The 20,803-nt window shown below is 43.4% G+C and overlaps 1 protein-coding gene across 7 annotated transcripts in view; it reads left to right on the top strand.

Moving 5' to 3' along the window:
- MGAT5 (alpha-1,6-mannosylglycoprotein 6-beta-N-acetylglucosaminyltransferase) overlaps positions 1-20,803 on the top strand; it is a 397,375-nt gene that overhangs the window by 266,361 nt on the left and 110,211 nt on the right. For all 7 annotated transcript variants that reach the window (XM_070799867.1, XM_070799869.1, XM_019973660.2 and 4 more), the window contains one exon: positions 16,217-16,350. In XM_070799867.1, coding sequence (XP_070655968.1) covers positions 16,217-16,350 — 134 coding nt within the window. The remainder of the gene's footprint in view (positions 1-16,216; positions 16,351-20,803) is intronic.

The following is a 20,803-nucleotide window of genomic DNA, read 5'->3' as shown; positions in this document are numbered from 1 at the left end:
TAGAGTTTCTACAAGTTGGAAAGGCTGGCTTTTCTTTACTGTTTTGCCCCAAATCTCAGAATTTCAGAGAACTATCTTCGTGTATTCTGTTTGCATTTGAGCATTTTTATGAGCATAGACTATTCCCAGCACCTTCCTACGCAGCTTCTATAGGGCAAACCAGATGGTCAGAGAATAGTAAGGACATTTAATTAGATCTTTGAATGATGGTTTTTTCCCCCAGGAAGCTGAGCTGAGAAGTATGGTCCCTACTCCCTCAGGGCAGGCCTCTTGTTCCTGCTTTTCCCTCTTGTCCATACACTAGTATGGCTTTGAGCGTGGCTTCTGAACTGGACTCTGAGACCCTTTTCCTGCCCCAGAGCCAGCTCGGAAAAGCTCAGCTTGGATCAGGCTGTTCCTCCTTACAGACATAGCGCCTTCCCCTTGCCCTTGGGGTTGGATTCAAAGTCCATAGCATAGCTCTCAAACCCTCTGTCTTCTCTCCCCCACCACTGCCCTTCATCTGAACCTGGGCTCACCCAACAGCCTGCTGCTCTCTGAAGGTGCCCCTATGATTCTCACCACCTTTGCCTCCTTTAGATCACCCCAATAGCAGGATTTTATTTTTTCTCTTGAAGTATGATTCCCTCCATATTTCTAATCAAATAAAATAATAGTAATAATAATAACCCTATCACAAAAACAGGGAAAGCCTCCCCTTGGAAGAAGGTTCCCATACCCTAATATAAGCATTATTATCTTTTTTCAGAGGTACATTTTTACAGCATTGTAACATGCATACTATAATTTTGTGTCTCCTTTTTTTTCCCCATTAATTTTCCACTTAATACATCAAAAGTTTTTTTCAAGGTTGTACTTTTTCTTTGGCCATGCCTCTTGGCATGTGGGATCTTAGTTCCCAAACCAGGAACTGAACCCATGCCTCCTGTAAGTGGAAGCATGGAGTCTCAACCACTAGACCGCCAGGGAAGTCTTCACGGTTCTACTTGTTTTTTTTAACTCTTTATTTTGTATTGGGGTATAGCCAGTTAACAATGTTGTGACAGCTTCAGGTGAACAGCAAAGGGACTCAGCCATACATATATATGAATCCATGAATCCGTATATATGAATCCTCAAGGTTCTAGTTTTTAAACTAGTGTTTCCAGGACTGTTTTGTGTAGTCTGCCAAGTAGACTTTGATTTATGTGGGGATACTTTTGCTATTTCTTGTTGAGAATTAATAGTTGCTTTTTATGGACTTGCTAGGGACTTGACCCTATATTTAGGCATTATTTCAGTCAATAGCCTTTAATCTGCTGTCTATACTGCTTTTACTAAGCTCCTGAAGGCATGCTCTTGTTTTTCTCAGTCCCAAACAAGGTGCATTATACCCCAGTAAAGGAATGAAAGAAATCTGCCCACACAGAAAAATCAAATGCCTATACCATTTACAAGAGAAAATAAAACCCTGAAGTTGGTGTCTTGCATCTTGAATTCTCCCGTGTTTGGATAGTGTTCTGGTTATCTGTGTGATGCCCTTATTCACAGCTTCTTCTGGCTTATGTGAAAACATGAGCAGTGATAAAACATCTTCATCTAATTGCATTATCTTCCTCTCTCGTTGTGGAGACTATGGCTGAAGGTAGCAATAGCAGAAATTACCAGAGTCCTCATTCCTGGTTTCAGGCAAATTGCATCTCAGGTGTGTATTTATCTCCTGTCATTGAAAAGTTTCAGTAACATTTATTAGTCTGTTTAGCAACCTCACTGTTCATATCACTGTCCTAGAATATTTCCAGTTGAGGCAAAGTCTTGTTTACATTAGTTTATTTTTACTTAAGTAATTTTTGAGAATTTGCCTTCTGGCTGCTCGTGTCATGTAGTCCAGCCTGGGGGATGTTCAGTGTTTGTTGGCACATGTGGAAATTTGGAAGCTGTGATAGTTGAGTGAGGAACAGAGTGGAGGGGCTCTAGAGGCATTATCGCCTCCTGGTTTCACCTCCACCCCGTTTCCTTTTGCTATCCTACCTCAGCCCCGCTGGCCTCTTTGATGTCGTCCTGCCTCTTCTCGGCTTTTAGGTGTCTCTCAGGACAACAGCAGGCCATTGCATGCGCTGTTCCTTTGTCTGGGAGCCCTGTGCCTCCCCCGCACCCTGTGCACCCTCCGGGGAGGTGCTGTCTTCCGGAAAGCCTTCCCGCCCTGAGCCACACTCTCCTGCCCCGTGTCCTCCCCACTCCCACGTGCCAGCCCGGGTCGCACCTTGTGGTCTCCACGAGCATCATCACTGCTGAGTCTTCCACATCTGAAGCAGCATCATAGGTGATCAACGTGTGTTGAATTACTGAATAAAGAACAGATAGACACAACCACAGAATGGAGTTAATTAAAATGTCAGTCACATCCTGACCCTCCTATTTCCACAGTGATGTAGCCTCTCGCTGGAGGGGAAAATTAGTCACCCCAGTAGCCTCAAGGCCTGAAGGGGTCTGGCCCCGCTACTCCCCGGGCCTCATTTCTTACTCCATGTTCTCTTACTCACTTCTCTCTAGCATCCCTATTGTTTTTTAGGTGGGCCAGACACACTCCTACTCTAGGACCTTTGCATTGATTGCTCCATCTTCCGAACATTGTTCCCTTTAATTGGGTCTGTGGCTCAAATGTCACTTCAATGAGATTAATCCTGACCCCCTTCCCCTTTTTGAAATGCAACTCTTTTCTCTGCAACTTCTTACACCCCTTCCCTGCTTTCTTTTCCTCTAATTGCTTTACCATGCAGCATTTATACTTCACAGACTTCTGTTAATTTTCTCTTCCTCTGCCGGATTCTAATAGTGTTGGTACGAGTTTTGTCTGTTTTTTTTCATCGCTGAGACTCCAACACTTTAAAGACTATCTGGCACATAGTAGGCATTCAGAAAATACTTACTGATTTAATTAAATTGAATGATCATGTCTGTTCTGTTTTTAGACCATGCAACAATGTAGGGAAAAATAAAGAAGGTACAATATACAAATCTTAAGATTACACTATATAGCACAGGGAACTATATTTAATATCCTGTAATAACCATTACAGGATATTAATAACCATAATGGAAAAGAATATGAAAAAGAATATATATGTATATATACGTAACTGAATCACTTGGCTCAGTTCAGTTCAGTCACTCAGTCATGTCCAACTCTTTGCGACTCCATGGACTGCAGCAAGCCAGGCCTCCCTGTCCATCACCAACTCCCGGAGCCCACTCAAACTCATGTCTATCATGTGGGTGATGCCATCCAACCATCTCAACCTCACCTCATTGAGATGGGATGAGAATCACTTGGCTATACAGCAGAAATTCACACAACATTGTAATTCTACAATACTTACATTAAGAAAAAAAAATCTGAGAGTACAGAAGCTTCTTGAAGCTAGTGACCTCAGGTTACTCTCCCTTGTCTTCCCACAGAATTTATTCACACGGTTAGGTTTTCAAGAGTTGTTGAAGTCTTACTGATGATTGTTGTCGCTGACATTCTAACTCAGTTTCTCCAGGGACTTGGGGCTTGCAGCTGAGTCAGAATAGTGGCTTGTAGACCAAAACTTTTGCCTTACAAAACAGGAATTTTAGAAACAAGCTAGTTTCATTTCATACAAATGACAAACATGCTGGCTTCAGCCAAGGATGCATTGCTTCCATGTACGACTTTATTTTTAGAGGCTGACAAGCAGAGGAGCTATTTGTGATTCAGACGGCCTTTTTGGCCTTTAACTTGGATCAGGAGGGCTCTTGCCTTTTACTTCTGTGCAGACCAGTGAGTAATAGGATCAGCCTTGCAGTTCCTTCAGTCTGAGTCTCAGCCTTCAGGAATGATGTTCTTCTAAGGGGTCCATTCCCTCCTAAATTGCTTTTTGACACTTGAAAAATTTACTCTGGTGTGCCTTCTGTCAACAGTTCAGATGCTCATCCTTTTCAACTCAACTGAACATAATAGTTTCCCCAGCCTATATCCAGCCTCCTATCTCTCAAAGAGCCTAGCATCACTACCATTTGGGGAAAAAACATCAGTTATGGTGAAATTTGAAGCATCACATCACTATGTACAGTTTTTAAAATCAGATTGCTTCTTGTGTGATGTAACTTTATTTTTTTGGTGGAGTTTTTTCTGTCATGTCAGTTTCATCATCAGACTCAGCATCAACATTGTGAATGCCATGCAGCCAATATTCTTCCCTGTTTTGTTATGAAATTTGTGAAATATTTGGAAAGTGGAGGGGGGTGGGGAGAAAGGTACAATAGAATCCCACAGCCTGGACTCTGCAGGTAACAGTTTGCTTTATTTGTTCCATGACCTGTGCATCCATGTGTTTATCTTCTCCCCATCCATCAATCCAACTTTGTTTTTATTTTTTGCATAAAAGAATACTTAACCTTTAGATATTGCAGCATGACATCATTAACTAGAGTTCAATACTGCTCACCAAATGAGTTGTGTTTATTTTTATGTATTTCACTGGATTACTCTGTTTACTTATTTACTTTCTTTCTCTTCAATGAGGGGAGCTTCATCCATGCTTATGCTGTTCACTGGTCCATCTTTAACTCCTAAGCTGTTGCCTGGTCTATAGTAAGTGCTCAGTATATGTGCTGAATGTTGAATGAATGAGGATATTTTGAAACTTGTGATGTTAGAATTTTAAAAGCCCAAATGACTGATTTGTTTCCCTTCTTCCCAACACTTTGTGACCTATATTTTTAAAAAAAGATATGGTCATTTATCTATTTAATAAATATTCATTGAACACCTGTACTATACCAGGCCTGAGCGAGGTTCTAGGATAGGGTGGTAAGCTACCTTCGATAATGATGAATCTTGAGAAGAATGGGCTTTGGTTTGGGAGCTTGTGTACAAAAGAACGTGCTGCTGGAAATGGTTCAGGCAGCATGGCCTCTGCTGCCTAATAATGGAGCTCTGCCTATGAAGTCAGTCACACCAGGTAATTAAACATTCATCATTAATCAACAAGCTTAATCATTCGTGCAAACAAAAAATATTTTCTCAATGCCTACTATGCTCTGGGCCCCCAAGAGTCAGAGACACACAAAACATGACTCAGTCCTCAAGGAGTATATAGCCATAAGTAGAAATAGTGATGTGTGACAACAACTCTAACTGTTCCTGATCTAGGAAGAAAGTTACTTACCTCAGTCTTAGAGAGTCAGGGAACGCTTCACCTGAGAGGTGATGAGAGCTGAGACTTAAAGGGAAGCAGAAGTGATAGACATGCAGACATATGCCAGCAGGAAATAAGATGGGAAAACATGGCATTAAAAGCCCCAAGTAGGTCGTCATGGAGCAGAGGTGCCCACGGAAGGGTGACCTGAAATGATACGAATGCTGGGCCCTGCTTCCCCCTGAAGGAAGCGAAGCTTTTCAGCAGAAAACTATCATAGTCACATACTTGTTTCAAAGAATACCTTGTCAGGCAACAGAGAACATGACCTGGAGTTAGAGGGCACTGAGAAAGAAATGAAGGGGCCAAGGCTGGAGATACGGAGACTACTTGGAAATCCACTGCAGAAATTACCAGGGTGCAGTGATGTTCAATATTTGTTGGTCTAGACAGTCAAAAATTGGAAAAAATCCTAAGTGTGGTAGGGTGTCTTAGAATTTCTGTCAAATTGACTTGGTCCCAAGGGTTTGTTGGTGCTTGTCACTGGCAATTGTGACACTGAGAATTGAAACTGACTTTCAGTTCCGTCAGTTTAGTCACTCAGTCGTATCTGATTCTTTGCAACCTCATGGACTGCAGCACACCAGGCTTCCCTGTCCATCACCAACTCCCAGAGCTTGCTCAAACTCATATCTTTCGATTCAGTGACACCACCCAACCATCTCATCCTCTGTCATCCCCTTCTCTTCCTGTTTTCAATCTTTCCCAGCATCAGGGTCTTTCCTAATGAGTCGGTTCTTCGAATCAGGTGGCCAGAGTATTAGGGCGTCATCATCAGTGCTTCCAATGAATATTCAGGGTTGATTTCCTTTAGGATTGACTGGTTAGATCTCCTTGCAGTCCAAGGAACTCTCAAGATTCTTCTCCAACACCACAGTTCAAAAGCATCAATTCTTCGGTGCTCAGCTTTCTTTATAATCCAACTCTCACATCCTTACATGACTACTGGAAAAACCACAGCTCTGACTATATGGACCTTGGTCGGCAAAGTAATGTCTCTGCTTTTTAATATGCTGTCTAGGTTGGTCATAGCTTTTCTTCCAAGGAGCAAGCATCTTTTAATTTCATGGCTGCAGTCACCCTCTGCAGTGATTTTTGAGCCCAAGAAAATTAAGTCTGTCACTGTTTTCATTGTTTCCCCATCTATTTGCCATGAAGTGATGGAACCGGATGCCATGATCTTTGTTTTTTCAATGTTGAGTTTTTTTTGTTTTTGTTTTTGTTTAATTTTTATTTTATTTTTAAACTTTATGTAATTGTATTAGTTTTGCCAAATATCAAAATGAATCCATCACAGGTATACATGTGCTCCCCATCCTGAACCCTCCTCCATCCTCCCTCCCCATACCATCCCTCTGGGTCGTCCCAGTGCACTAGCCCCAAGCATCCAGTATCGTGCATTGAACCTGGACTGGCATCTCGTCATACATGATATTTTACATGTTTCAATGCCATTCTCCCAAATCTTCCCACCCTCTCCCTCTCCCACAGAATCCATAAGACTGTTCCATACATCAGTGTCACTTTTGCTGTCTCGTACACAGGGTTATTGTTATCATCTTTCTAAATTCCATATATATGCGTTAGTATACTGTATTGGTGTTTTTCCTTCTGGCTTACTTCACTCTGTATAATAGGCTCCAGTTTCATCCACCTCATTAGAACTGATTCAAATGTATTCTTTTTAATGGCTGAGTAATACTCCATTGTGTATATGTACCACAGCTTTCTTATCCATTCATCTGCTGATGGGCATCTAGGTTGCTTCCATGTCCTGGCTATTATAAACAGTGCTGCGATGAACATTGGGGTGCACGTGTCTCTTTCCCTTCTGGTTTCCTCAGTGTGTATGCCCAGCAGTGGGATTGCTGGATCATAAGGCAGTTCTATTTCCAGTTTTTTAAGGAATCTCCACACTGTTCTCCATAGTGGCTGTACTAGTTTGCATTCCCACCAACAGTGTAAGAGGGTTCCCTTTCCTCCACACCCTCTCCAACATTTATTATTTGTAGACTTTTGGATCACAGCCATTCTGACTGGTGTGAAATGGTACCTCATAGTGGTCTTGATTTGGATTTCTCTGATAATTAGTGATGTTGAGCATCTTTTCATGTGTTTGTTAGCCATCTGTATGTCTTCTTTGGAGAAATGTCTATTTACTTCTTTGGCCCATTTTTTGATTGGGTCATTTATTTTTCTGGAGTTGAGCTGTAGGAGTTGCTTGTATATTTTTGAGATTAGTTGTTTGTCAGTTGCTTCATTTGCTATTATTTTCTCCCATTCTGAAGGCTGTCTTTTCACCTTGCTGATAGTTTCCTTTGATGTGCAGAAGCTTTTAAGGTTAATTAGGTCCCATTTGTTTATTTTTGCTTTTATTTCCGATATTCTGGGAGGTGGGTCATAGAGGATCCTGCTGTGATGTATGTCGGAGAGTGTTTTGCCTATGTTCTCCTCTAGGAGTTTTATAGTTTCTGGTCTTATGTTTAGATCTTTAATCCATTTTGAGTTTATTTTTGTGTATGGTGTTAGAAAGTGACTATAGTAAAGTTGCAGGATATAAAATCAACACACAGAAATCCCTTGCATTCCTATACACTAATAATGAGAAAACAGAAAGAGAAATTAAGGAAACAATTCCATTCACCATTGCAACGGAAGGAATAAAATACCTAGGAATATATCTACCTAAAGAAACTAAAGACCTATATATAGAAAACTATAAAACACTGGTGAAAGAAATCAAAGAGGACACTAATAGATGGAGAAATATACCATGTTCATGGATCGGAAGAATCGATATAGTGAAAATGAGTATACTACCCAAAGCAATCTATAGATTCAATGCAATCCCTATCAAGCTACCAACAGTATTCTTCACAGGGCGAGAACAAATAATTTCACAATTTGTATGGAAATACAAAAAACCTCGAATAGCCAAAGCAATCTTGAGAAAGAAGAATGGAACTGGAGGAATCAACCTACCTGACTTCAGGCTCTACTACAAAGCCACAGTCATCAAGACAGTATGGTACTGGCACAAAGACAGAAATATAGATCAATGGAACGAAATAGAAAGCCCAGAGATAAATCCACGCACATATGGACACCTTATCTTTGACAAAGGAGGCAAGAATATACAATGGATTAAAGACAATCTCTTTAACAAGTGGTGCTGGGAAAACTGGTCAACCACTTGTAAAAGAATGTTGAGTTTTAAGTGAGCTTTTTCACTGTCTTCTTTCACTTTCATCAAGAGGTTCTTTAGTTCCTCTTCACTCTCTGCCTAAGGGTGGTGTTGTATGTATATCTGAGATTATTGATATTTCTCCTGGCAGTCTTCATTCCAACTTGTACTTCATGCAGCCTGGCATTTCTCATGATGTACTCTGCATATAAGTTAAATAAACAGGGTGACAATATACAGCCTTGACGTACTCCTTTCCTAATTTGGTGCCAGTCCATTGTCCCGTATCTGGTTCTAACTGTTGCTTCTTGACCTGCATACAGATTTCTCTTGAGGCAGGTAAGGTGGTGTGGTATTCCTATCTCATTAAGAATTTTCCACAGTTTGTTGTGATCCACACAGTCAGAGGCTTTAGCATAATCCGTGAAGCAGAAATAGATGTTTTTCTGAAATTCCTTTGCCTTTTCTGTGATCCAACGGATGTTGGCAATGTGATCTTTGGTTCCTCTGCCTTTTCTAATTTCAGCTTGAACATCTGGAAGTTCTCAGTTCACATACTGTTGAAGCCTAGCTTGGAGAATTTTGAGCATTACTTTGCTAGCATGTAAAATGAGTGCAGTTTGCAGTAGTTTGAACATTCTTTGGCATTGTCTTTCTTTGGGATTAGAATGAAAACTGACCTTTTCCAGTCCTGTGCCACTGCTGAGTTTTCCAAATTGGCTAGCATATTGAGTGCAGCACTTTCACAGCATTATCTTTTAGAATTTGAAATAGCTTAGCTGGAATTCCATCACCTTCACTAGCTTTGTTCATATTCTTCCTAAGGCCCACTTGGGTTTGCACTCCAGGATGTCTGGCTCTAGAGGAATAATCACTCCATCTTGGTTATCTCGGTCATGAAGATCTTTTTGTACAGTTCTTCTGTGTATTCTTGCTACCTCTTCTTAATATCTTCTGCTTCAGTTAGGTCCATACCATTTCTGTCCTGTATTGTGCCTGTCTTTGCATGAAATGTTCCCTTGGTGTCTCTGATTTCCTTAAAGGGATCTCTAGACTTTTCCATTCTGTTGTTTTCCTCTATTTCTTTGCATTGATCACTGAGGAAGGCTTTCTTATTTCTCCTTGCTCTTCTTTGGAACTCTGCATTCAGATGGATATATCTTTGCTTTTCTCCTTTGCCTTTCTCTTGTCTTCTTTTCTCAGCTGTTTGTAAGTCCTCCTTAGACAACCACTTTGCCTTTTTGCATTTCTTTTTCTTGGGGGTAGTTAGAATCACTGCCTCCAATACAGTGTTAACAAACCTCCCTCCATAGTTCTTCAGGCATTCTGTCTATCAGATCTAATCTCTCGAATCTATTTGTCACTTCCACTGTATAATTGTAAGAGATTTGATTTAGGTCATACCTGAATGGCCTAGTGGTTTTCCCTACTGTCTTCAATTTAAGTCTGAATTTGCGAGTAAGGAGTTCATGATCTGAATTACAGTCAGCTCCCAGTCTTGTTTTTGCTGACTGTATAGAGCTTCTCCATCTTCAGTTGCAAAAATATAATCAATCTGATTTTGGTATTGACCATCTGGTGATGTCCATGTGTAGAGTTGTCTCTTGTGTTGTTGGAACACAACATAACTGGTTGTTATGACCAGTGAATTCTCCTGGCAAAACTCTGTTAGCCTTTGCCCTGCTTCCTTTAGTACTCCCAAGGCCAAGCTTGCCTATTACTCCAGGTATCTATTGACTTCCTACTTTTGCATTCCAGTCCCCTTTAATGAAAAGGATTTTTTGTGTGTGTTTTTTTAGTGTTAGTTCTAGAAGGTCTTGTAGGTCTTCATAGAACCATGCAACTTCAGCTTCTTTGGCATTAGTGGTTGGAGCGTAAACTTGGATTACTGTGATATTGAAAGGTTTGCCATGGAGATGAACAGAGATCATTCTCTCGGTTTTGAGACTGCACCAAAGTACTGCATTTCAGACTCTCTTGTTGACTATGATGGCTACTCCATTTCTTCTAAGGGATTCTTGCCCACAGTAGTAAATGTAATAATACTCTGAATTAAATTTGCCCATTCTGATCCATTTTAGTTCACTGAATACTAAAATGTCGATGTTCACTCTTGCCATCATCTGTTTGACCACTTCCAATTTGCCTTGATTCATGGACCTAACATTCCAAGTTCCTGTGCAATATTGTTCTTTACAGCATCAGACTTTACTTCCATCATCAGTCACATCCACAGCTGGGCGTTGTTTTTGCTTTGGCTCAACCTCTTCTTCAGTAGCATATTGGGCACCTGCTGACCTGGGGAGTTCATCTTTCAGTGTCATATCTTTTTGCCTTTTCATACTGTTCATGGGGTTCTCAAGGCAAGAAAACTGAAGTGGTTTCCCATTCCTTTCTTGAGTGGACCACATTTTGTCAGAACTCTCCACCATGATTCATCCCACTTGGGTGGCCCTACATGGCATGACTCATAGTTTCATTGATTTAGACAAGGCTGTGATCCACGTGATCAGTTTGATTAGTTTTCTCTGATTGTGGTTTTTGTTCTGTCTGCTCTCTGATGGATAAGGATAGGAGACTTGTAGAAGCTTCCTGATGGGAGGAAACTGGCTTTAGGCAGAGCTGGATTCAGGCTTGGAGGATCTCTTCAGTCTTTACCTCTCTCGCCTTAGCATTTCTCTGTCTTGGCGTTATTCTCAGGCAGGCTGTCCTCTCACAGACACAGGGATGGCATTTACAGTTCAGGATGTCTGCCCTGCCAGCTCAGTGACTGTAGCAGAAAGATCTTGACCCCAAAAGTAGCTGCCACTCATCATGGAGCAACCGTGACAGATGGAACTTGGGTTATAAACCCGTCTTTCAACTGAGCCATGGTCAGGTAGAGTCCTCTTGGTCAAGTGCCCATCCTTGGAGGCATGGGGAGCTGGGGAGACAAGGGATCAGGACTGGCACCAGTTCAGGCTATCTGAATGGAACATAATTGCATGGCTGGTTGGGAAGGGCAGTTAGTTCCACATAGCGATGCTGGCAGACCAGAACTAGGGGCATTGCATCTAATGGAGAGAGTCCAGGGGCTGAAGTCCTATGCTGCTTGTGATGGGCTGTGGTTGTCACTCCTAGAAAGATGCCCATGGCACATTGCATCTAATGGGGAGAGTCCAGGGGCTGAAGCCCTGTGCTGCTTTAACAAGCTGTGATGGGCTGTGGTTGTCACCCCTAGAAAGATGCCCATGACACATTGTGTAAGTGAGAAGAGAAATTCACAAAAGAGTAGGCACAGTAAGATCCAATTTTGGTTTGAGGATTAAAAAGGCTCCATGAGTCTAGAAAAAAAGGAGCCTAATAGTAGTTATTTCTAGGTGGTAAAATTGATGGGTGACATCTTTCTTTCCTTCTATCATTCTCTCTTGTCTGAGAAAAGTCATACACTGAGACTATGTTTCTATTTAAAGAAAAGAAAAACTTATCGAAGTTTTGACAGGACTTGATGAGGTCATAACTAAGTAGGTGAAGAGGAGACAAGGAGATGATGGGTTTTCAGAAGCTGACATCCCCTGGACTTGGTGACTGACTGGCTGTGGGGCTGCAGGGGGAGGCCAGCTGGCCCTGCAATTTCTGCCCTTGGTGACCAGGTGGCGTGGGGGTCCCCAAAGCTGCAGGGCCAGCTGCAGTTGGAGGCTGGCAGACATCTGTTAGAATGAATTTTGTACTTCTTAGAGATGTTTAGAACTGACTGTTTGAAAAATCAGACCTGGGAGAATTTATGCCATTGAAACAAGGCTTAGTTTGACTTGATAAAAATTGTGAATTACATTTCCAAAGAGGCCTTTATAACTGCCTGGTGAATACGGTGTATCTATCCCTCTTTTATTAAGTAGTTGGTAAGCCTCATGAGGGCAGAAACTCATCTTTATGTTTTAATTCCTCAATACCTAGCACATAAAATTGGTTCGCAGAAAGAGTCCTCTAAAATGTGTGTCAAGTCAGGAACATCCCCTGGAGAAGGGAATGGCAACCCACTCCAGTATTCTTACCTGGAGAATCCCATGGACAGAGGAACCTCGTGGGCTACAGTCCATGGGGTCACAAAGAGTTGGATATGACTGAGCGACTGACACTTTCACTTTTCAAACTAACAGTAATTCTTTAAAAAAATCATTGCGGGAGTCAGCTCAGAAACAATGTCCCATCCAGTTGCTGCATAGAAAAAATCAGCTCGGTTCCATATACATATAACGTAAGTTGCTCAAGAAACTGAGGAAAGACTCCATATTGTTGTTGTTCAGTTGCTGCATCATGTCTGACTCTTTATAACCCCATGGACTGCAGCACACCAGGCTTCCCTGTCCTTTGCTTTCTCCTAGAATTTGCTCAAGCTCATGTCCATGGAGTCAGTGATGCCATCCAACCATCTCATCCTCTGTCACTCCCTTCTCCTCCTGCCCTCAATCTTTCCCATCATCAGGGTCTTTTCTAGGGAGTCAGCTCTTTGCATCAGGTGGCCAAAGTACTGGAGTTTCAGCTTCAGCATCAGTCCTTCCAATGAATATTCAGGACTGATTTCCTTTAGGATGGACTGGTTTGATCTCCTTGCTGTCCAAGGGACTGTCAAGAGTCTTCTCCAGCACCACAATTAGAAAGCATCAATTCTGAAGACTCCATATATATATTTATACTTTATTGTTCTTTCATGTATATCCTGGTCTGCCTTATAAAATTATTTTCCTATAAAGCATGTTTACCATTACGGTTCACAGAGTCCGGAAAATAAGATACTTGGTGTCTGAAGCGGTGTATTAAAGTGCTTTAAGGAGGCTGGATTCTGGGAACAGCTGGTCTGACTCTGAATCCCAATGTTGCCATTTCCTGGCATGTCAACTTGGATAGTTTAAATGACTCTCTCTCTGTTTTCTCATCTGTACAAATATGTTATAAGGTTTTTGTGAAGATATAATGAAATGATCACTATAAAGCGCTCAGATTGTCAGCTATTTTTTTTAAATCTCATTTGTTTACCTCCTAGAATGAAGTGATTTCCAAAAGTACAGGATTTCCTGTGTCTCATTTATGATGGGATTTCTTTGATTTACCTTGAAATGTAAATACCCTCCCTTTGAACCCCTCCCAACACAGCTGAAGTTTGTATTCCCTTCTGAAAGCAAAGCAAAAAAAACAAAGCTTGGCCTGAGGGTAGGTCTCCACAGAAAGGTCCTTACAGATCCATCAGCCTGCTCTTGTGGCTTGTGGTTTACTATACTCGGCTTCAGGAAGGAGGCTTGTGTCAGATGGAGTCTCTTGAAGGGCTTGTCACCAGGCAGACACCCAGCTCCTTGGAGGCCAGGCATACCTGCTCTGTGGTTACTTCCAAGTCCCCTGCCGGGCAAATCTCAGGCGAGCATCTGCTCATGTTGCAGACTCTCAGTGTCCCGGGACAGGTCCACTGTGGCCTGGAAAGAGACATGGCCAATCTGCCTGGCGCTCGTGAAGTGTGGCAGTGTGTTTGTAAGTGCTACCCTATTTCTCCTTAAGTCTCACCTGAGCTGCTTAAATGGATCCTGCAGATTGTCAGTCCCCAAGTTTATAGTGGGGACAAGAGAAGAGTTGAAGTAAGGTGTGTGGATGAAAACTTCAGAGGAGAACTTGTGTGTGTAATTATTTCTTCATACAGTGTCCAAGTTAGTTTAATACCAAATGGCCAGTCATAAAATAGTAAAGGCCCACCATTCCCCACAAGTTTTTTTGAGTAGGTTGTTTACTTCCCCTCCCTCTTATTGTTTAAGCTATGGGGAATCTTTGACACAGAAATATAAACAAACAATTTTTTTTTCCTTCTTGGGTCTTGATGATCATTTTCTTTTTGAAAGCACCTTAGTACCTGATCTATTTTTCTAACCTGTTAAGTGTTTTAGATGCTAGATTATTTTATTTTTTAAAACAGGCCCACCTAGAAATTAGATAATGGAACTGCAGAAACAAATATCTAAAGCATGGAGCTTAGTCACCACATAAATTTTCTGAAGACAAAACCACAATTTCAAAGTTTAAAGCATCAGATTCTATTTCAGAATTTCTACTAAGAATCAAAAGTTTTAGAAAGAGATTTTTTTTTTAAACTGCCTTATCAACATTTCAAATGCACACAGGCTCTCTGCCCCTCCCCTAAACCCCATCAAACCCCCTCCTCGCCAGCTCTTCCAAAAGGGGGAGAAATAAAAAAGCGACCATTGCCTCTTGTTGGCAGTAGAATTTATTCAGTAATTTACTTTCCAGCCAACTGCAGCCATTGCCATTGCCTCTGGGCACTTGTTCAAAAACGCAGAAATGAAATAACAGATTGGCCAGACCGCACACAACTCCCCAGTCACAACCCTATTATCTCCTCGTTCTGTCACCCCCATTAAGCAGCAGCCTAGGAGACAGGCTGGTGATCACAAGTATTTATGCAGCTTCTTCACGTCCACGGCTCAGGGCTCTCTGCCCAGCTCCCTCGTTCATCTTCTTGCGGGTGCCTGAGGGGTACCCGGGCCTTCAGGTCCCTGGAGCATCTTAAAGGGCTTCTGTGCCCTCTTCCTGCCTGGGAAACTCCTGGGAAAACCAAAGCAAGACACGGGAAGCAACTTCCGCCTCCGGTTGTGGGTTGTCAGCCACCCACCTGTGACCAAATAGGGTGGGAGCGTCGCTGTGTAGATTTTATTAAATATTCAGTCTCTCTCCATTTAAGTTATTTTTAGTTATGTTCAGGTCAAAGTCAAGCCAAGCAGTTGCTTTTCCTGTGGTGGGGCCTCTGCTGGGTTGTCATCTTCTGCAGGGTTCTGTGGCCAGATGTTTGGAGAGGAGAGAAGGGTCTCTGTTTCCTCGAGAGAGACTGTTTTCTGATGGTTGCCTTCTGGTGAAATTCCTTTTTAAAATTATGGACATGAGAGATAAATGTTTGTGAAGGGTATGGGCTTGCTTTCTCTCTTTGTCAGGTGTTAAAACAGAGAAGTTTTAGGGACTTCTTTAGCAGTCCAGTGGTTAAGACTCTGCACTTCCAATGCAGGGTTTGATACCTGGTTGGGGAACTAAGATTATCCCACACATGGTGTGGCCCAAAAAAGAAAAGAATAAATAAATGAAAAAAAAATAGAGAAGTTGTAGAATTCAAATTATGAATGATCCAGAGGAACATGCCTTTTCTCTTTCAGAGTTGTCTATCTTGGAGACTAGACATGCTTTCTTAGGTTGGTTGGCTTTTCAGAAGTGGTTCACAGCCCGGTGAGCTTCACCTTTTATTCTGTCTTCGTTCCATCCATCCATTCAGAATTACATCTTTCATTAGTGAATGATTCTTAGAGGCGGTGCAGAGTGAGGGTGATGTTGCCTGGTTCACTGGACAGTGAGTACACCTGGAGTTGAAGGAGAGCGTGCAGGGTCTGCTGACCTTGTTGAGGATCGTGGACTCAGCCCCGCTCCCTCCAGGTTTCCAGCCACTAGTTGGTATAACCTGGATGAGGGCATTTCTGTCGGGAGCCAGTGTCTTTGTGCTGAGGAGACAGGATGGGGGGGAGTTTGCAGCTGAATGGTTTTTAAACAGATGGACTTTCCACTGAGAAAAGCAGGGTTGGGCTTGGGTTAATCCATCCTGGAGAGAATTAGTTCTCTGTGAAGGTGGAGTTGGGGCTGGGTGGGAGCAGGCCACTCCCTTGAACCCCTTCCCAGGTAAAGAAAGAACGAGGTAACATGAAAACATTTAATTATGCTCGCGACAGCTTGAGTCAAATTGGTAATGGTTGGTGTTTGTTCCTGCTGATTGAATTTTAACTGCCATGTCCCGTCCTCTCCACACCAGCTCACACTCCAGACAACAGCTTCCTGGGCTTTGTGGTCGAGCAGCACTTGAACTCCAGCGACATCCACCACATCAACGAAATCAAGAGGCAGAACCAGTCACTCGTGTACGGCAAAGTGGACAGCTTCTGGAAAGTGAGTCGGCCTGTGTGCGTGCCTCTCGCTCTCAAAACTTGCCGTGTAATTTAATTCAGCTTTGATCCAGGGAGTAATCAAGCCAAGTGCCCACAGCTTAACAGGGTCTGCTTAGAAATAAACAAGAGCATGCAGGGATTTGGACCGATGGGTATTTGGGTGTCTGATCAAAGCTATACCTGCTCATCTGTACGGTGGCTGCCCCACAGGGCCCCTCATCCTTTGCATGTTGAAAGTGACATGTGTCGGCTCCTCTCCCATCCTAGGCTTGCTCCTGGAAGCCCGGGCCCCTCAGAGGCTGCGTGCATTTCTGGAGCAAGGCATTGCACAGGGAGACCCTTTGCCAAGTGACTCATTTCCTGTGCCTTCTGTGAAATGGTTCGTAAGGGGAGGCAGCTCCCTTTGCCTGGGGAGGGCGTTGGCCCTCACATCCTCTTGGCTTTGGTCACTAGTGTGGTCAGTAGTCAACTAACCAGGGAAGGGAGATACCTGCCTGGGCTGACGGCAGACAGTTTACTTGAGGACATCTTGGTTGAAGCAGCATTCTTGGCCACAGGCTTAGCCAAGTTTTCCAAGAACATTGGATTGTTGGGCCCTTGGGGGCCCCTTGGTTCTCCTGGGTGATTTCCAGGTCCCATCTGAAAAAGATACGATAAAAAAAAAGAAATGGATTGGGGGTGTGACCTGTCCACATGGCATGCAAAGGAAAGTCTTTCTTAGCATGTAGATGTTGCGAGTTTTTTTGGAAGATATGTTTGTACAAGACAGAACAGTCTCCAGGACTTGGAAAATATGTGTCTTCCTAAACATAAAAGTTATTCGCTTTCTGGAATGATCAGGGACTGTGGTCTCCTGGTCCCATGTCTCCCTTACTCAGGAAGCTGGAAGTCTGACCGCTGAGGGAGCACACGTGATGTATGCAAAGAAGATTCACTTGCTCTTGGTTATCTGACCTCGTGTTCAGAAAAGGGAAAGCACTACCACCCCCTCTTCAGTTCTAAGTGCTAACTATGTGGAAGGGACAACACATCAGCCTATTTCCAGGGAAGCTAATTTATTTCCAGATAACTGCCTTTGCTGTAAACAGCTAGAATCCTGCTTTGGTTTAGTACAGTGGTTCTCCGGTGGGGACATCGGGCAATGTCTAGGAACAACTTTGGTTGTCTTGGCAGAGGGTAGGGACCCCTGGCGTCTACTGGGTAGAGGTCAGGGATGCTGCTGAACCACCCAAGAGTGCACAGAACAGCCCCACAGCAAAGAATTACCTGGCACAAAATGTCAGTAGTGCCGAGGTTGAGAAACTAGGGCTGGTTAACAAGATTTATTTTCTAATATATTATTCCATGTGTTCTCCTCTCAAGTAAAATAAAATCAGCTGAGATTGTAAGTGGTTACTTAAGGTGTTCCCCTGAACGTATACATCTTTGTTTTCTTTGTGTCAAAATCAGCCCCTTCTGAATCGGGCATTTTTCAGCTGCCATTCAGGTGAACTTGGGTTTAAAAGTGCACATTGGATGTTGTCATTCTCTGCTTCATTGTAAAATAAGTGGATCGTAGTATTAGTTTTAAGACTTTCAAAGCTGATTTTAGTAAGACTTGAGCTCTTAAAAGAGAAAAAAAAAAAAAGTAACTCCCTTCCCCCTCCTGTACCTGCTCAAAAAACAGGTCGTGTGTATGTCCACGTGGACTTGAAACTACATTGGTTTTGGACCCCAGTGCTTCCTCCTAGGTGCTTCTGGCAGCTTTTTCAGTTTCACAAGGGTCTTCCCAGCTGCTGCTGCTGCTGCTAAGTCGCTTCAGTCGTGTCCGACTCTGTGCGACCCCATAGACGGCAGCCCACCGGGCTCCCCCATCCCTGGGACTCTCCAGGCAAGAACACTGGAGTGGGTTGCCATTTCCTTCTCCAATGCATGAAAGTGAAAAGTCAAAGTGAAATCGCTCAGTCGTGTCCGACTCTTAGCGACCCCATGTGACTCAGTGGTTAAAAAAAAAAAATTCAACTGCCAATGCAGGAGACTCAGGAGACACGGGTTCAATCTCTGGGTGGGAAGATTCCCCTGGAGAAAGGCATGGCAGCCCCCTCCAGTATCCAGTATTCTTGCCCAGAGAATCCCATGGACAGAGGAGCCTGGCGAGCTACAATCTGTGGGGTCGCAAAGAGTCAAACATGACTGAGCCATCTAGCCCTAGAAAAACAAAACAGTCAATTGGTTCTGAAAGCTTTTCAGCCACCTTGGACAAAGTAATACTGCCACTAAAAGGATGATTTCCGTGATGCCAAACAGAATCCTAAACTACTACCCATGTTGGCCAAGAGATTTGGGGTGTGATTTGGAAATTCCTCCAAAACTCCACAGGGTACCTGACCTCCCATGTGCTGGAAGTATTACAAAAGATGGAGTAGCAGTGTGTCTACTTTAGAATTTGAGTGCCAAAAATCTGGGACATTGTTTCCATTTTAATGCATTATAACTACCCAACATTCTTTGAGGCGAAAGGCGCCAAAAGATGAAAAATACCCTAAAGTTTTCACATAAATTCAGGATATCCTCTCAGGCTTTTGAACACAGCACAGTATATGAGAACTTAGCTTCCTCTTTCAAATCTTCCCCATCCTGTAGTGCCTAGTGGATGTTCATAGAAATCAGACACACCCTTTAAGTGCAGTGTTATTACAGTCATGTTTCCAGAGTCGTGTTCAACACTGACTTCAGCAGGAAGGTCAGTGAATTTTTTTCCCATCCCTTGTCCCTTTCTCTCCTCCCACCCAGCATTGCTGAGAAGGGAAGTGACGCCGCCAATCCTGGGCAGTTGGGGACTGCAGTGAGTGCTTGTGGGCAGGCACTGGTTTGGACCCGATGACTCAGGAGGTCCTTGCTCACCCTGAGATTCTAGACTCACTGAAACTCTGAAGATAGCTGCGAGGCTATTACTCCTACTCCACATACTCCCCACCTTCCGAGGCATGTGATTAGGGAATGCTACCCCATCAGCCCTCCACCCTGGGATGATTGGCCCAGGGAATTGTCCTCTGGCCTGAGGCAGCCCCAAGGCTCTTCAGTAGTGGGCTGCCCTGACTCTGGCTCAGAAAGCCACACTGGATCCATGGGATTCTTCACTTGACGTTGGAAATTAGAGGGGCAGTGAGCCATGGGGACAGAAATTGAAAGAATGTGTCCAGTGTTGTGATGAGGCCAAGGCAGAAGCCTTCCAGGAGGCCAGCGAGGAGGAAGCAGGACCAGTTTAGAAAGGGAGAGGGTGCTGTCGAGAGGATGACGGGGGCAGAACCACAGTGGGGGAGAGGTCCCACTGTGAGAGCCGTGGGGTGCCTTGGCAGGGGTTGGGGGTGAAGGGTGGGGGGGCTGGGGGCAGGTAGGAAGGCAGACAGGAAGACACCACCCATGCAGCCTGGAGACAAAGAGAAAGTAGCTGCTAGAGTTCCTGGAAGCTTTCTTTGTGTGTGTGTGTGCTTGAGCGTGTGCAGTTTTAAATTTCATTTATTTATTTATTGGTTGTGCTGGGTCTTTGCCGCTGTATGTGGGCATTTCTCTGGTTGTGGCAAACAGGGGCTGCTCTCTAGTTGTGGTGCACGGACTTCTCACTGTAGTGGCTTCTCATTGCAGAGCACAGGCTGTAGATGCAATGATCCAGTAGTTGCGCCTCTCGAACTTTAGAGTGCAGGCTCAGTAGTTGTGGAACATGGGCTTAATTGCCCCTTGGCAAGTGGAATCTTCCTTGGCCAGGGATCAAACCTGTGTCCCCAGCATTGGCAGGCAGATTCTTACCTACTGGGCCACGAAGGAAGTCCTGGAAGCTTTCTTTTTCTGGATCATACGTCTCTATCTCATTGTGTTCCCTTGTAGTATTCTGGGTTGTTTCTGTTCCTTATTGTTAAAAATACAGGCAAAGGAGGAGTGGGCTAACTCTTCAGCTCTTCCCTAATTCATGGTGGAGTTACCCTTTGGTCCTCTCCTGATGTTATAATACATAGTGGAGAGGTGACTGGGAGAGAGAGGACCTGGCTGTCCTGAGTCCAGAATCCCAAAGACGCCCACTTAGAAAGCATCATTACTCAAGACCCTTAGCATCACATGAGATTGCGAAAGCCTGATCCCAAGTACAAACCTGTTTCTTAGCCCAAGAACCCACAGATTTAGATTGTCCTCATCTATCTATGGGGCAGTCTGGTCATTGTCATCAGCTAATACTTGTGCCTAGAAAGAGGGACATCTGTCCTGTGTTTCTGAATTCAGAGTCCTTCAGCTTCCTGTTACCTTAAGTCATCAGGGAATAAAAACTAAGGTAGTTTCTTAAAAGTAAGAGATTTTGAAAATTGTAGAAATTAAGTCATTGAAACGTGCATAACTGAATTTTTCATTTTCATGTTTCTTAACAATTCATCCTGAGCACAAGTGCATCTATTGATCCACATCAATTTTTCTACTGATGGTAG

This window comes from Bos indicus, chromosome 2 (assembly GCF_029378745.1).
Source record: "Bos indicus isolate NIAB-ARS_2022 breed Sahiwal x Tharparkar chromosome 2, NIAB-ARS_B.indTharparkar_mat_pri_1.0, whole genome shotgun sequence".
Classification (NCBI taxonomy): domain Eukaryota; kingdom Metazoa; phylum Chordata; class Mammalia; order Artiodactyla; family Bovidae; genus Bos; species Bos indicus.
The sequence above is the reverse complement of the archived record's forward strand: the minus strand, read 5'-3'. Positions and strand labels throughout refer to the sequence as shown.